Below are 14,649 nucleotides of genomic sequence, written 5' to 3'. Positions count from 1 at the left end.
TTTGTCAATAAGCCAAAAACCCGCCAATTCCAAAAAGCAGAAATCCCAATATCATAAGTCCAGTTATGTATATGTCTTCTACGTCCTCAACGGACAATACAGAGAGACACACCATCTTCTACTGGCCCCAGGAATCCCTGGTATATCCCAAAGTGAATGTCCCTTCAGGGCATGAGGGCTCTCCTTCTCCCTGTCTTCTCGTTGAGACAATTTTATCAGTTGCGTTGAGAGACCAGCCGACCAAATCCATGATTTACAGTTTAGAAGATATGTAGAGAGAGGCTCTAATAAAGTTCACAGGACAAGAGAGCAAAGAGCAGGAGGGAGGCAGGAGTGGGTGAAGTGACTGTCTTCATCGAGAGCAAACAGGAAGCAGTGGAAACAACATGTATCCAGTCTGTTTCCACTGAGCCCATAAATATTTCAACTTTGTGCTTTTAATATCATCAGCCAAAGACTTTGATGTCATCTGACCCAAAGACCTAGCATTCCTTAATTTAATCCACTTTTCAGGCGAGGTTTTATTCTAAGATCATCTTGTGCAGAGAAATGATGGAGTTGGATCATTTGTGGTCAGATATTAAAATTGAGGTTATGTGCAACAGAATGCAGCATCTTTAGGTGTCAGAGTTTTAGCTCTATATCTGTAAAACTGGGTGAGTTATAGCCATTTTTGTGTTGGCTAATGTTGATTAGCTGTGCTCGCTCCCTCACTATCCATCCTTTGGTTCAAACAGTCTTATACTGCCATCCAGTGGTCAAAAAATGTACTACACAAAAATTGACCAACATTTCTTCTTAAATTTGACAATAATTACTAAGTATTGTCACATTTCAAACAATATTATCGTTCATCGCAATAATTTTTGAGCCAATTAATCGCCCAGAAAATTTTATCGTGACAGGCCTAGTATTTATAAATGGACTGTACTTATTTAGCACCTTTCTATCTTATTTCAAGATACTCAAAGCGATTTACACTACAATCTGTGCCTCATTTACCCATTCATACAGCACTCTACTAGATCACTACAAAGCTAATTGAACAAATCATTCTAAAGAGACTAATCAGTGCTTTAGATCACATTCATACACCGATGGCACACACATCAGAGGCTATGAGGGGTTCAGTGTCTTGCCCAGGGACACTTTGACATGCAACTGCTGGTGGATTCGAACCCCCAACTCTCGTATTAGAGGACGACTGCTCTAACCACTCAGCCACAGCTGTATTTATGTATTTATATCTGATAAAAACATGAAAGAAAATAAAAAAATGTTTCAGTAAACATGTTTAAACATGAACTTTACAAGCGTACGCTAGAATTATCCATCTATCATCATCTGTACCCTCTTCTTTCTTTTTGGTTTTCTTCCATGTTCAAAAAAATAATAATTTCAGTGTTTACCTGCAGAACTTTTCATGCACAGGTCTCCAGGTGGGATTTGATCCTGTGACCTTTTCGCTGAGAAGAAACAGCTCTATCGACTGAGCCACTGTGCCACTGTGCCACTTCTTTTTAAAAAAAACTAAAACAGACGAAAAAAAAAGAAAATTCTCAACGGTGCCTTTGAAAACAAATACTTATTGTCTCAAAATATTTCTTAATGAATGCATTGAATCAATTTCATGACCCTTTGGGCCAGAAAACCTTATTAAAACTCAACTGTGTGGTTTCTAACAGTCCAGTACACAAGAGCCTGTGAGTAAACAAACAGGACTCCTCCAGTCCCTCGGTTGGTTTTGGAGGGCCATGCTCTTTAATAACGGCAGGATGATGTCTGAGTGTGTGCACGGAGAGACAGGCAGTGGCAAAAAGACTCCTGTGACTGACGTTAAGATTATTGAAATGCACCTGGAAAGTAAACTAATTTCCTCGGCGGGTCAGAGGACTGGTTATGGTAATAAAAAGAGAGATGTCATTAGATCCAGAGGTATTTGAAGTGCTCTCTGGTGTGGGAGGAAGCAGAGGGGATGGAGTGTTTGAAAGATTGAAACAACAAGAAATAAAAAAGGTGTGTGTGTTTTTCAGTCTGCTTCCCTGCCACTATCTCTGTCTCCTCTGAGGATAGTTATTCATGAGCTTGACCTACATGCGCCCGAGCTTGTGTGCATGTGTGAGCGTGTTTGTCAACCCGTGCAGGAGTAAGTGCTAAGGTTCTGGTCCACTCTCCAAGATTCACCAACCACTTTCACGGCGTGAACCAAAACCACCCGGTTCTGTACTTCCTCCCACAACAGAGGGCAATCTTTACATCATCGTAGCCTCAGCTGTGTTTATGTCTTTTTTTACCGGAACTGTAGCGTTTCTGCTGCTGCACAGTTTATCTCCTGCACATCATCTCAGAAAAGATAAATAGGTTTAAAGAAAAGGAAACAACGGCAAATAAAAAGGCACATGTAGTTGAAATCAGCTTCTATAAAGCATGTCTTTGATATATTGCTGCTGAGATGCTGCCGATTCCTTTTATCATAAGCGTGGCGGCCTCCCTGTCCAAACCGATGGATCATAATCAAGCGAAATGCGAGTGGTCTCCTAAGCAACGATGAGCGAGCGAATCCAAAGAAAGCTTGGACATGTTTAGCCTCTGATGTCCCTTTGGCGTCCTTTAGCAAGGGACAGACCTAGTTGGTAAACATGAGCGGACTGAGTTGCAGTTTACTGATGGTTCATAACGGTGGTTCGGAGTAATGACACCACATTTGCATGATGGAGCGTCGTGAATTGTGGATTTTATTTACAGCTTGCTGAGCCTTTTCTCCTCTGTAATGAACAAGGATATTGGAACATGAAATAAGGCTGTTAACTGAAATTGAAAATAGTGGCTCAAGTATTTGAGCAGGTTGTCTACTAATCAAATTGAAGGTTTGATTCCTTCTGTGCCAGCAGTACACATATGACATCTATAAGTTCTGGTTGTTTGAACCGCACAAACAGATGAAATGGACCAAACTTGTGCCTGAATTGACATCTGTGAGAAGATGGATGTACAGTAATTCCTATTGTTTTTCTCTGAAAAATAAACAATTTCTTTATTTGTTTCCATAGACTAAGACGACGTCTACAAAATGCTCCTTTTCCTTCCCTTCTAGAATTGCACCGCTCAAGGTGGCTGCATGTTGGAGTAGCTCTCTTACCTTTTGTTTTTGAAAACTTTTAATTCCTCTTTTTTCTGGATGTAAATTGCTTTTTTCAGATGATTACTTCCTCTGGTATCAGATGCTGTGCAGCTGGGAGGATTTTTACTGAAACCTTTTTACTTTTGGACATTTGTTATGAAGCGTAACCATGACAACAAGATAGTTTTCTACACTGCTGAATAGCATCTCAAAAGCTAAAAAAAACAATAACAAAAAACCCCTCAACTACAGCTCCAAACCCCAAATGAATTGAAAAGGAGGTGCCGTGGATGCATTCCAGTCTACCTGGAGGCGGTGCTTGAGTGCCTGACTGCAGAGATCCTGGAGGTAGCGGGAAACACGGCTCGGGACGGAGAGAGGACCGGGATCATCCCAAGGCAGCTGCAGTTAAGTCCGTGGGGACGAAGGGCTCGGCAGGCAGCTGGGAGGAATGGCCATCGCTCGTGGAGGAGTTCTGACCGGCATTCAGGCAGTCTTGCTGCCCAAGAGGACTGAAAGGTCTGCTGGGTCCGGGTGAACCGATCGAATCTGCAGCCAGTTTTTTTGGATCCAGTGTGGGATGTTCTGCTACAAGAGATCCTTCCTGCCCACAACCATCAGCAAAATAATAATTAATCTATAACAACTCTGATGAATTCAGGATGATGAGCTACAACAACAATTAGTTTCCCTTTGGGCTTAATAAAGTATTTTTAAATTGAATTTGGTAATTTGGAGGAATATTTCATCTTAATGAATGGGTTTAAATGTAAATCAACGGTAAAGAGTGTTGCCAGGTAATTTTCTGCAGATTCTCCAATGTCTGAGCTCCAAGAAAGTTAAACAAACGTGTATGTGTACATTTTTAGTTTGCAATGAAAAATGTTTCCTTTTGAGAAAAGCTTATTAGAAGTGGTATTATTAGTACAGCTGGAAATGCATTGCCACATCCAGTTTTATTGCACAAAGGGATAAACCACAGAACAAAAATAAACCCTACAAAGTAACTACAGAAATGTTTCAATATAAAGAAATAATTCAATGTTAACAAGGAAAGGCCTAAAAGAATGCATATGTCATGCAGCCTTCCATGCCAGCCTAAAATCTGAAAAATGATGGATTTGCAGCACCAAGCAGCGAATGACTCTCAGCTACCACCACATGAACTTTTAGCCTCCAGTCTGTAAAATTCACAGAGCTATAGTCACTTTTCTTATGACTTATGTTGATTAGCTGTGGCAGCCATCTTAAACTGAACTAACTCCAAAAGGTAATACAGGTACATTCTCTGATTACTTCCTGAAAAATGGCTCATGAGATATTTTGCTAACAGACACATGAACACACAGTCTAAAGCATCATTGGAGCAGGAAGTGATGATTATGGGTCGGTGTTTAGAAAGGATTCAGCTGTATGTACCACCTTCCAGGTGTGTTTGGATGCTATACTCTTGAGATGCATCTTCATCCTGACTCCCCCCTCCTCTCCTCCTCTCTTCATCTCAGGGCGTCCAGAGGTGGTGGAGTCCGTTCCAGACGACCTCACATACAACGTGAGCCGCCAGCTCACCCTGGAGGTGAGCTCCGGAGACGACAACATCCCCATCACCTGCGCAGTTGACCACCCCTCTCTGGCCCCGGGGGACAAGCGGAGCGAGCAGGCCCTGCGGGTGTTGTGTGAGTCACGGGGGAAATGATGGGGAGCGGGGTGGGTGAGGGAGGAGAAAGTACAGCAGGCACTGAAGGAGGGAAATTATTGCGACCTCCTTCTTCTGTGACTCCCTCCCAGAACTTCTCTTTACTGGTCACGTTCTCCTCCTGAAGTTTTGTCCTATAAATCCAGTCACACCAGTCTGTAATGATGACCCCACAGGAGTGTCACCTTTTCCCTTTTGTTGCACTCAGCCAGAGCTGAATCACTTCCCAGTTTGTCAGGTTCAGAGTCTGTGCCAGTGCTGCCCCCTGTGGACAAAGCTCTGGTACTGCATGAGGGAGGGAAGCAGATTGTGTAAGGCGGTTATGTCATAGTGGGAGGCAGGGGGGTGAGGCCGCCTACAGAATTCACATGCTGGAGATTGAGATGTGTGTGAATGATTCTGTTCTGTGTCTGTGTGGTTGTAATTCGTGTGATATGTAACTGCGGCATGTCTGGGTCTTTTTACAGATTCCCCCGAGGTTCATATCAGTCCGGACGAGATGCTGCCGATAGAGGGGCAGAAGTTTTCTCTTCGGTGTTTGGGCAAAGGCAACCCGGAGTAAGAATAACAACATTCATAAGCACACAGTCATAGTTTATTAACATTAATGAATGAAAAAAAACATATTTATACTGCTCGAAAAGTATAAATAATGCAAAGATCTACTGAACACCATGTCTATGAGAATCGTTCTCTGCTCTGTCACTACAGGTGTTAAATACTTAAATAAGCATCTTTTTATTAACATATTTTCAGAGTGAACTTGATGTCGTGAAGCGCTTCTGTCACTTTTGTGCATTTAAGTCAGAGCGATCCTCCCAGCAGGAACTGGCAGCAGCTTTGAGAGCTCAGCTGTGACTCTGAATGTTACGTCCTCACTGGAAGACTTGTTTAATTAACGCCTAGCATTCCTTAAAAGAATCCACCCACCGCCCAAACTCTCAGAATGTGTGTTTGAGACGACGATAAACTACTACCATACCAAAACTGTGCTCGGTATCTCTAAAATCTTCTGAGTTATAGTCATTTTAGTGTTTGCTGTGGCAGATTTATTGAACTGGGTTGACTTCACTTGTAGATGTACGTCTAATAACTAATTTCTGAAAGCTTTATTAAAATTTGTTTAGTGATTCATGAGAACATTCTGTAATGTTACAGACAAAAGCACGCAGACACTGACAGACTAAAATAATTTCTCTTCGCCTTTGGTGTTGGGCAACGAAGACAAACATTTAAATTCTGATCGTTTTCGTCAAAAAGCAGCTGTTTTTTAGAGCTAAATTGGTTTTGTTTTGGTTCTGATTGGAAAGAAGACAGAATAAGCAGCAGATAAAAATCCTTCTTGTTACTGCAGACAGTCTGAATCACCTTCCCATTAAGATTCATCTGAACACAAAATCTAAGCAGATTCATCTTTGGAAAATAAAAATGTAATGTGTAACGATTCCCTACTCTGAAACATCAACAAGCACAAATAAAATATTTGTAAAGTTGACCCAGTTTTATTGGGCTCAGTAAGTTTAAACATGCATTCTGCATGCTGAAGTCACGCCATCACGAGGTGGTGAATATTTATATGTTAGGAGGAACAGTTTAAAGCATGACACTGAAGGCAAAAGACAAGCTTTACTTCAGAAAGAAGATTTAAGGTTTCAAAAACCAGGTGAGAAAAACAAATTACAAGGAGCAGCCAGAGGTAGAACCCAGAATCAATAAATGAACCAAACAAGAAGCTGATAATTCTGCAAAGCAACAGCGTTTAGCCTAAAGGAAACCTCACCAGTGTGTTGGACGAGTTGAGATAAATAATAAAGGCCTGGGCAAAATCAAAAGATCAGGTTCAAACCCTGACAGACGGAGACATGAGCCGTTTTATACATGAGCAAATCTGTGAAAGTTTCAAAAAGGTTATAAAAAGGATTTAATGAGACGCCGTCGTGTCCGGATATGTTGCCTGGAGACAATGCGCCATGTCTGTGGAAAAAAATAAAATCCTCTCTTTGTTGTGACAAAACAATAGTTTTACATTTCAGATAATAACTGACATGAACATGCACGTTGCCATAAAAACAGCTGGAACAAATACAAGTAGCCAGATTCTGTCACTTTAAACTTAAATTTCTCTGAGTGTATACAGAAGTCCTTCATTTATCACTGGGGATCCGTACCCTGAAGCCCCGCGATGAGTGAAAAACCACCAAGTACGCATAGTAATACAAGTAGCAAGTACCGTATGTTTCGGATTATAAGACGCACTTAAAATCCTGTAATTTTCTCAGAAATCGACAGTGAGCCTTATAATCCGGTGCGCCCTATATATTAATTCTGGTTGTGCTGACCTCTAACCGATTTTGTGGTTATTGTGAATGAGTTGAATAAAGTTTGACTCCCTTCCCACACTCTTGCAATATTCTAAACAGCGTTTCTAAACTCTAAATGCGCTAAAAGAGCACAGATTGTCATGATTTCAGCTCCCTGCCTCCGGCTGCACTCTCGGCCACGCCCACTTCTCCGCTCTGCACGGAGATCAGCTGATCAGCTGCAGGAGGAAGCTCTGCACACAGGTGCTAAATCATTTAAAACAATTGATTTTAAATTTAAAAAATGTCCATGCCTATTGTGCGGCTCATCCATCAGTCAGACATTGTGTGTCGTGTCCAATCTTACTTTGAAAAACTGAGAAAGAGCAAGTCCGTGAAACATAAAGTAGCGAGGAACTACTGTACATGTATACAAAAATACATTCAAGGGATGTGTCTGTTTAAGAAATGTGATGCATTAGTGACAATTCTCAATATGAAGTTTTCATGCATATTACCATAGTTAAGGTTTAGTTTTGTCTAGCTCATAAATATTTGGAAAATAGTGATACACGTTTTGTTTAAGTGTGTCACCATGTCAATGCCACACATGTTTTAGGACATGTAACAGTTTACCTTCTGAGACATCTGGAATGCCATCGGTTTCTAAAAATTATATAATTTCTTAGTTTCGACGTGTGATACATTTCCTGTGCTCCATTGTGAGTAAACCAGTGCAGCTGAATGAAGTTTGCAAATCAGTGTATTCTGTTTTTATTTACATTTTACACAATGCCAAAACTTTTGGGGGCAAATTGAGGATTTACAATTGATGTGTATGAATTTTTTAGTACTACAAGTAGTTTTAATAAGCTTCTAAATTACAAAATTTAGTTTGATTTAGATTCATGCTGCCTTTCAGTCTGTAATGAAACATGTGGATAAATCCTCTCCCAGTAAAACACTGGGTGTTGCACTAATTGACACTTTGGCCCAGCTCATCCAATCCTCATAGCTTTAGAGGCTGTTACATCAACTTATAAAAAAGACCAGACCCTTGTAAATACTCTCAAATATATTTAATTCCATAGCAGGTAGAAAATCGAGGGTGCATAACACTAAAATTAAGGTGTAAAATTTTAAAATAAGCAAATAATTCTAGAAAAAAGCTTGTTCAAACGTGCATAATTCTCACTTTGGATAAAGATCACGGTCTCTATCCTTGTTATAAGTCAAATTTTCTTAAATGATGCATAAAACATCTTAAAATCAGCTTAATGAAGGAGGCATAACACTTGAATTAAGGTCTAAAATCCTAAAAAATAAGCAAAAAATTCTTAAAATTAGCTTGTTCAAGAGTGCATAGTTCTCTATCTCTTTTCTTGTTATGTCAAAATTTCTTGAAGCATAAATTATAATGAATTTATAATAATAGAGTAATTATATATTATTTTAATATTAGAGTTTTTCTTCTCAGCCAAGAAGACAAACTGATAGGAATGTTTTTGCCTCCAATTCCTACATGTGTCCAGTTTCACGACTTTGTGTCTGTCTAAACAGATCTCACTTGTAAATGAGTCTTCTAGGCTCAATGTGACTTATCTGTCTAAATAAAGGTTGAATGAATGAATAAAAAAAATATTAAAATCAGATTAATAAAGGGGGGATAACACTCATTCTAAAAAAATGGTTCTTAAGGAAAGCAATCTTTGCTTGTAAGAAGTGCGACTTTCTTTAATTTTGGACAATATAATTTAGTTTAGACACAAAGTAGTTAAATTCATTTGCAAGTTTTAAGAATTCTAGCCAGGCAGAGTTTGCTTACCCAATTGGCAGACGTTTTTATTCTTTTCTCAAAACAAGAAAATTTGGTCACGTTTAGGAATATTTGACTTATTTCAAGTCGTGCTGTTTTTGCAGCATTAACACAAACAAATCCTGTCAAAGTGCGCACGCGTGTCGCGGGTGCAGGAAGCAACAGTTCAGGAACATTTGTAAGCATGCTCACATGAACGTTCGGTTTCTGACAGCTCTTGTTCAAACACGCCGAGCAAAAAGACACCTGTTTGTACAAGCTCTCGTGTTTCCACTCATATGGTGTGTACACAGCTTCTCTGATGCCGACGCGCACGCCGTCTTAAATCCTGCCCACACAAATACACTCTTCCCCGGCCTTTCTGCATTATAGATGAACCTTCATCGATCCACGCGCCCATCCTCCGGCTCCCCTTCCTTCTCCCTGCTCTCTTCCCTTCATCAGCCGAGATCTCGCTGCTCGTCACTCACACCTGTTTGCCGCCGACTGTCGTGTCACGATGTCCCTCTGTCCTCCCCCATAACTCTCCTCTCTCTCTGATCACCTTTTCACCCTCAACTCTCCCTCTCTCCTCCTCATCCTCTTAACTCAGCTTCTTGTCCTGTCATCCCTCCTCTGTTCTGTCAGCTCATCACTGGAGGGGTTGGGAAGAACGGCTAAGTTTGACTGTCAGCTTAAAAAGAGAAGGTGTTGGAGGGGAGGTGGAGACTGTCACTGCATGTATGAGTCGATAAATTCAACACAGTTAAGATAGGTGGGCCACAGTCTGGGGACCAGATATGTAGAAAATCTATTTGTGATACAATGGTACTGTGGATGAAAGCATCCGGTGAATTATGGATGCTCTACATGACGAATAGCCCTGTTCTACGGAGATAAATGGCCCTTTCCTGCCATAATGGACTTGTCAGCGCCGGAGTTCAGAAGACTTTAAAAATATCCCCAAAATATATAATAATTTATAATGCGCTGACAAGAATTAGATAAAAGCGAGTGCGTTTAATAAAATAAGAGTTTGGAGAAGGCGAGAGGAGTTAAAGACGTAAAATGCGAGGAAGTATAAACTAACAGGGAAGGGAGAGGAGGTGTGTAGTGAAGCAAAGCGGCGTGTGGGTGGAAAGGAGACAAAAAGAAATGGTGACAAGCAACAAATGACCAGGACAGACAGTGGGAGAGAAAACAAGACAAACCCTGTGTGTCTGTGCATGTGTGTGTGTGTGGTGGGAGAAATGCTCAGTTGTGTGCACCGCCGCATGTGGATGAGCTGGCGTCCAATCAAATCAGATCCAGGTTGCCCCTGCAGCTGCCAGTCAAAACCCAATCACCGTGACAACACAGTTTTCTCCGACACACCCAGCCATTCAGCTCCTTCTCCTCCCGTCGAGCTCATCCGCCCCCCCCCCCCCCCCCCCCCCATCAAACTCAATAAATGTCACACTCCATTCCCCTATACACACTTCTACCCCCTCGGTGAGGTTTAAAAGAATGGCTAAGCATATCAAATTCTTCCTCGTGTTTCTTTGACGCCCTGCAGCAGCGTTACGATCTGTTACGCGTTCTATCTACATGATCAGAACGACCAACAAACGCCTATAATCGCATCGCATTCCTGCCCCGTTTTTACAAGTTAAGCCTTTTCGTTTAATGCGTTTAAAGCCAAGAAGATCGGCATTAACTTGACCCATCGCATGCAAGCAGCTATAAGTTTGCAAGGTCACGGTCCGATTTAGAAAACAGCACGAAGCGCGTAACAAGATTACAGTAAGTTATTTCAGAACATGGCTGCCTGTGCTCTGTGCTGGTTACCCTGAAAAAAACGTATAGCCGTTGTTACTGGAATGGTTAAACGATAGCTGGCTGCTTATAAATATGAAGTGATAATTATTTGACAAACAAAAGGCCTAGCATTCCTTGAAGGGATGGATGTCGGTCACCTTCCATGCCAGAGATTTAGACTAAGATCATCTAATCTGTCAGTGCTCAGAATATGTACAGTGTTAGTAATGAGTCTCAGCGACTTTAAATTCCAGCTTAGCATCTTCAAAACTGACCGAGTTATAAGCAATTTAATGTTTTAAGGTCAACTGGCTGTTGCAGCCATCTTGAAATTGGCTGCTTCTAAAAGTTCCTCAGTTATAGAAATCCATCCATTTTCGTCCGCTTGTCCGGGGTCGGGTCGCGGGGGTAGCAACTTAAGTAGGTAGGCCCAGACTTCCCTCTTCCCAGACTTTTAGACCAGCTCCTCCGGGGGAATCCCAAGGTGTTCCCAGACCAGTCGAGAAGCAGTCACTCCAGCATGTCCTGGGTCTTCCTCTGGGTCTCCTCCTGGATGATCGAGCTTCTCACCCTGTCTCTAAGGGAGAGCCCGGACACCCTGCGGAGAAAACTCATTTCGGACGCTTGTATCTGTGATCTCGTTCTTTCGGTCACAACCCAAAGCTCGTGACCATAGATGAGGGTAGGAACGTAAGATCGATCTGTAAATCAAAAGCTTCGCCTTTTGACTCAGCTCTCTCTTCACCACGACAGACCGGTACAGCGCTCGCTTCACTGCCGACGTCGCACCGATCCGCCTATCGATCTCTCGCTCCATTTTTCCCTCATTCGTGAACAAAACCCCGAGATACTTAAACTCTTCCACGTGGGGCAGGACCTCCTCCCCGACCCGGAGAAGGCACTCTACCCTTTTCCGGCTCAAGTTATACAAATACTTCCAGTAATTACTTGTTGCAGGTTAAATTTGTTCACTTCAGTTCATGAGAGAATTTGGTAATTGTCAGACGTGAATTATTGTCCACTTTCAGCGATGGGAAATATTAATTTAAACTGTGTGATTATTGCAGCTCCGAAATTGCTGTCAAATCACAGAGTTTCTTATCCTTAAACTAGTACAAGCTCAATATGTCTCAGTATCACCGTCTTCCTTTTAATGTTCAGGGTTTTGAAAGAGTGTATTTGGAGCAAAACCCTAGAGTTTAAAAACGCAAACAGAGAAAGAAATGGAGTATAAGAACCAAAACAGAGAGTGGTGAAAGTTTTAGGAAAGAAGAAGTGACTTGGAAAGTGAAATGGCTTCACAGTAAAATCAGGATTTAACCTCTCTATGGTCTATTAATTTCATTTTACATAAAAGTAAAATTGGAAACTTTTGCTCTAACTGTTTTATTTTCTGACTACTCATCCCATTCTGCCAAGTCAGCTTGTTTCTATTGAAAACCACTTCAGCTGCTTCAAGTACAAACATATATCAGTAACAGCTACATCAGCAATAAATACCCAATGCATAAGTTAACTACAATAATGACAAATACAATTAAATAAATATATAACCTGAGCTTGCAGGAAAAATGCTAAAATATTCCTCCAGGATAATCGAGATTAAAACCAAACACAAGGCGTGAATTTATGTGAAGAAGCAGACTGGTCCGTAGATTAGAGGCGGCCACCACAAAAGCTGTGTCACTGCTTTGTTTGAGCCTGGATTTAGGATTTTCCTGGAGTAGTTGATTCATGGACTTTAATGTTCTGGCTGGAGGTTGTAAAAGTTCAGACAAGTAAGGTCTTTGAGCTTCAGATGAGATTTAGGTGGGACAACAATCAGCAATGTTGCCATAGTGTCACAACGTAAAACAACCGAATTGCTAAAAAAAAGACAATGATATTTTAAACACAGATTTTTTTTTCTCTTTGGTTTCCACTCAAACAATCAGACTGATTCGATGTTTTGATTGAAAGTCATATGCCAAGCCAATTTTGAGAACACTGGTCATTTTCAAAGCACTTTCCCGTGTCCATAATTGGCAAAAGCATAAATACAAGCACATCGATGCACTTTTGGATTATTTCTGCTCAGAAACTGGCATCTCCGCTAAAAGTAGCAAAAGCTCCGCTGTTATTTTTAAATTGTTTTTGGTAGTCGAACAGCATACAGCCTGGTATGTAACAGGTATTTGAGTGTATATTCACATGTATGAACAGGGTAAAAAGTCACAACCCAATTTTCATAGATCCCTGGTACATACCCTGAATGTACCAGCTAACCTGGAACCAGGTCGTACTATGAAATTATTAATTACCTGGTATTTACAGAGTATGTACCAATAACGTTCCATGAAATTACAAATTAGATATCAAATTAGATACCAGGCATCAACCAAATACTTACCTTGGAAAAAACAGTCACATACTAGGTAACTATGAGCTATAAGTAAGTACAAATAATCAATTCTCAGGTATCTTGGAAGCAAAGTAAATACTAAGTTACAAACTTGTATGTACCAGGTTAGCACATTATATGCACCTGGTAATTTTCAACTAAGTACTGGGTATGTACCAGATTTATATTCTGTACGTACTAAGTACACACTGGGTAAGTTCCATGTATGTACTGGGAAAGTTCCATGTACATACTGAACAGGCACTAAGTACATACCCTGTAAGTACCAAGTGTCTACTAAGTTCCAAGCTACTGGGGAATACTAAGTGTAATTACCAAGTCTCTACTGTTTAATAACTGTGTATGTACTGGTTAAGGACTAAGTTAAGATCTTGTGAGCACCAACTACATACCAAGTACACACTGAGTAAGTACCAGGCACATATTGGGTAAGTTCCAAGTATGTATTGTGTATGTTCCATTTACATAATGGACAGGTGCCTGGTACATACCTTGTAAGTACCAAGTACCTGCTAAGTTCCAAGCAGGTACTATTACCAAGTCTCTACTGTTTAAATGATGTGTATGTACTGGGTAAATACCAAGTTACAACCTTGTAAGTTCCAACTACGTACCAGGCTGCATTATGTATTGTTACCTTGTTTTGTTTTTTATTGCCAGGCAGTTTTTGTATCTTACAGTATACTTATCAGAAAACGTATATTAAAAAATGATTTCATAAGATGAATATTTGCCCATAGAGGTTTCATCACACACGTAGTACAGCAGAAATACTTGCAAATGGCTCGGTGTTACACTAAAATCCGTCCTCCTGTTTGTTTTGTTTCAGTGTCCATCAACCCCAGAGGAAAAATATCTGTGTTGAGCAGATAAACGCTTTACTTTTTTCACCACTGACTTTCTCTGTTGGGTGTTTAGTGCTTGGCAGGGAGGAACTGCATCAGGGCTCTTTCTGCTGAAAAGAGCTGCCTGGAGTGTCTTTAAACTTCACTGCTGAGAGCGGATTGCATCAAAAACAGTTCAACCGCAGGCTCAAAAACGTGACTTTAAAAAAAACATACTTGAGCTGAGGAGGAAGTTACAGGATTAATTATTCTATATGCAACAATATAAAAGCAGAAGTGAGAAGAAAATATGTTTTGGATGAGATAAAGAAACAATCTAATTGTAAAAACAGCAGCATCTATGAACATTATAGTAATATTAAGTGTCGACAAACAAACATTTTATTAGAATTACTGGCAAAATCCTTCATTAGCAATTAAACAAAAGCACCCAAAGGTTGTTTTCTGCAGCAACCAAACTCCCTGCAATTACAATAAAAAAAAAATGTCTTCAAGCAAATCATTACGTTTATAAAGTGTTTACTAATGCATGTATACAAAATGAAAAGTCCCCACCTATAAGAGCTTAGAGCCAAGAATAAATATCGGAGTTTAAGCATGCATGATGCGACTGATTACCGTGTTCTGACCCATTCTGCTCAAAGCAGCAGCTGTAGCAGAGATTAACTTCAGAACATTATATTCAATAACAGAA

The 14,649-nt window shown here is 40.6% G+C and overlaps 1 protein-coding gene across 1 annotated transcript in view; it reads left to right on the top strand.

Annotated features, from left to right (window-relative positions):
• cadm3 (cell adhesion molecule 3) overlaps positions 1-14,649 on the top strand; it is a 157,508-nt gene that overhangs the window by 130,915 nt on the left and 11,944 nt on the right. The window contains exons 6-7 of the mRNA XM_037682406.1: positions 4,627-4,797; positions 5,285-5,375. Of these exons, the coding sequence (XP_037538334.1) occupies positions 4,627-4,797; positions 5,285-5,375 (262 nt within the window). The remainder of the gene's footprint in view (positions 1-4,626; positions 4,798-5,284; positions 5,376-14,649) is intronic.

Source organism: Nematolebias whitei, chromosome 9 (genome assembly GCF_014905685.2).
Source record: "Nematolebias whitei isolate Nwh7 chromosome 9, NemWhi1, whole genome shotgun sequence".
Lineage (NCBI taxonomy): Eukaryota > Metazoa > Chordata > Actinopteri > Cyprinodontiformes > Rivulidae > Nematolebias > Nematolebias whitei.
Note: the sequence above shows the minus strand (reverse complement) of the source record. Positions and strands in the feature narration are given on the sequence as shown.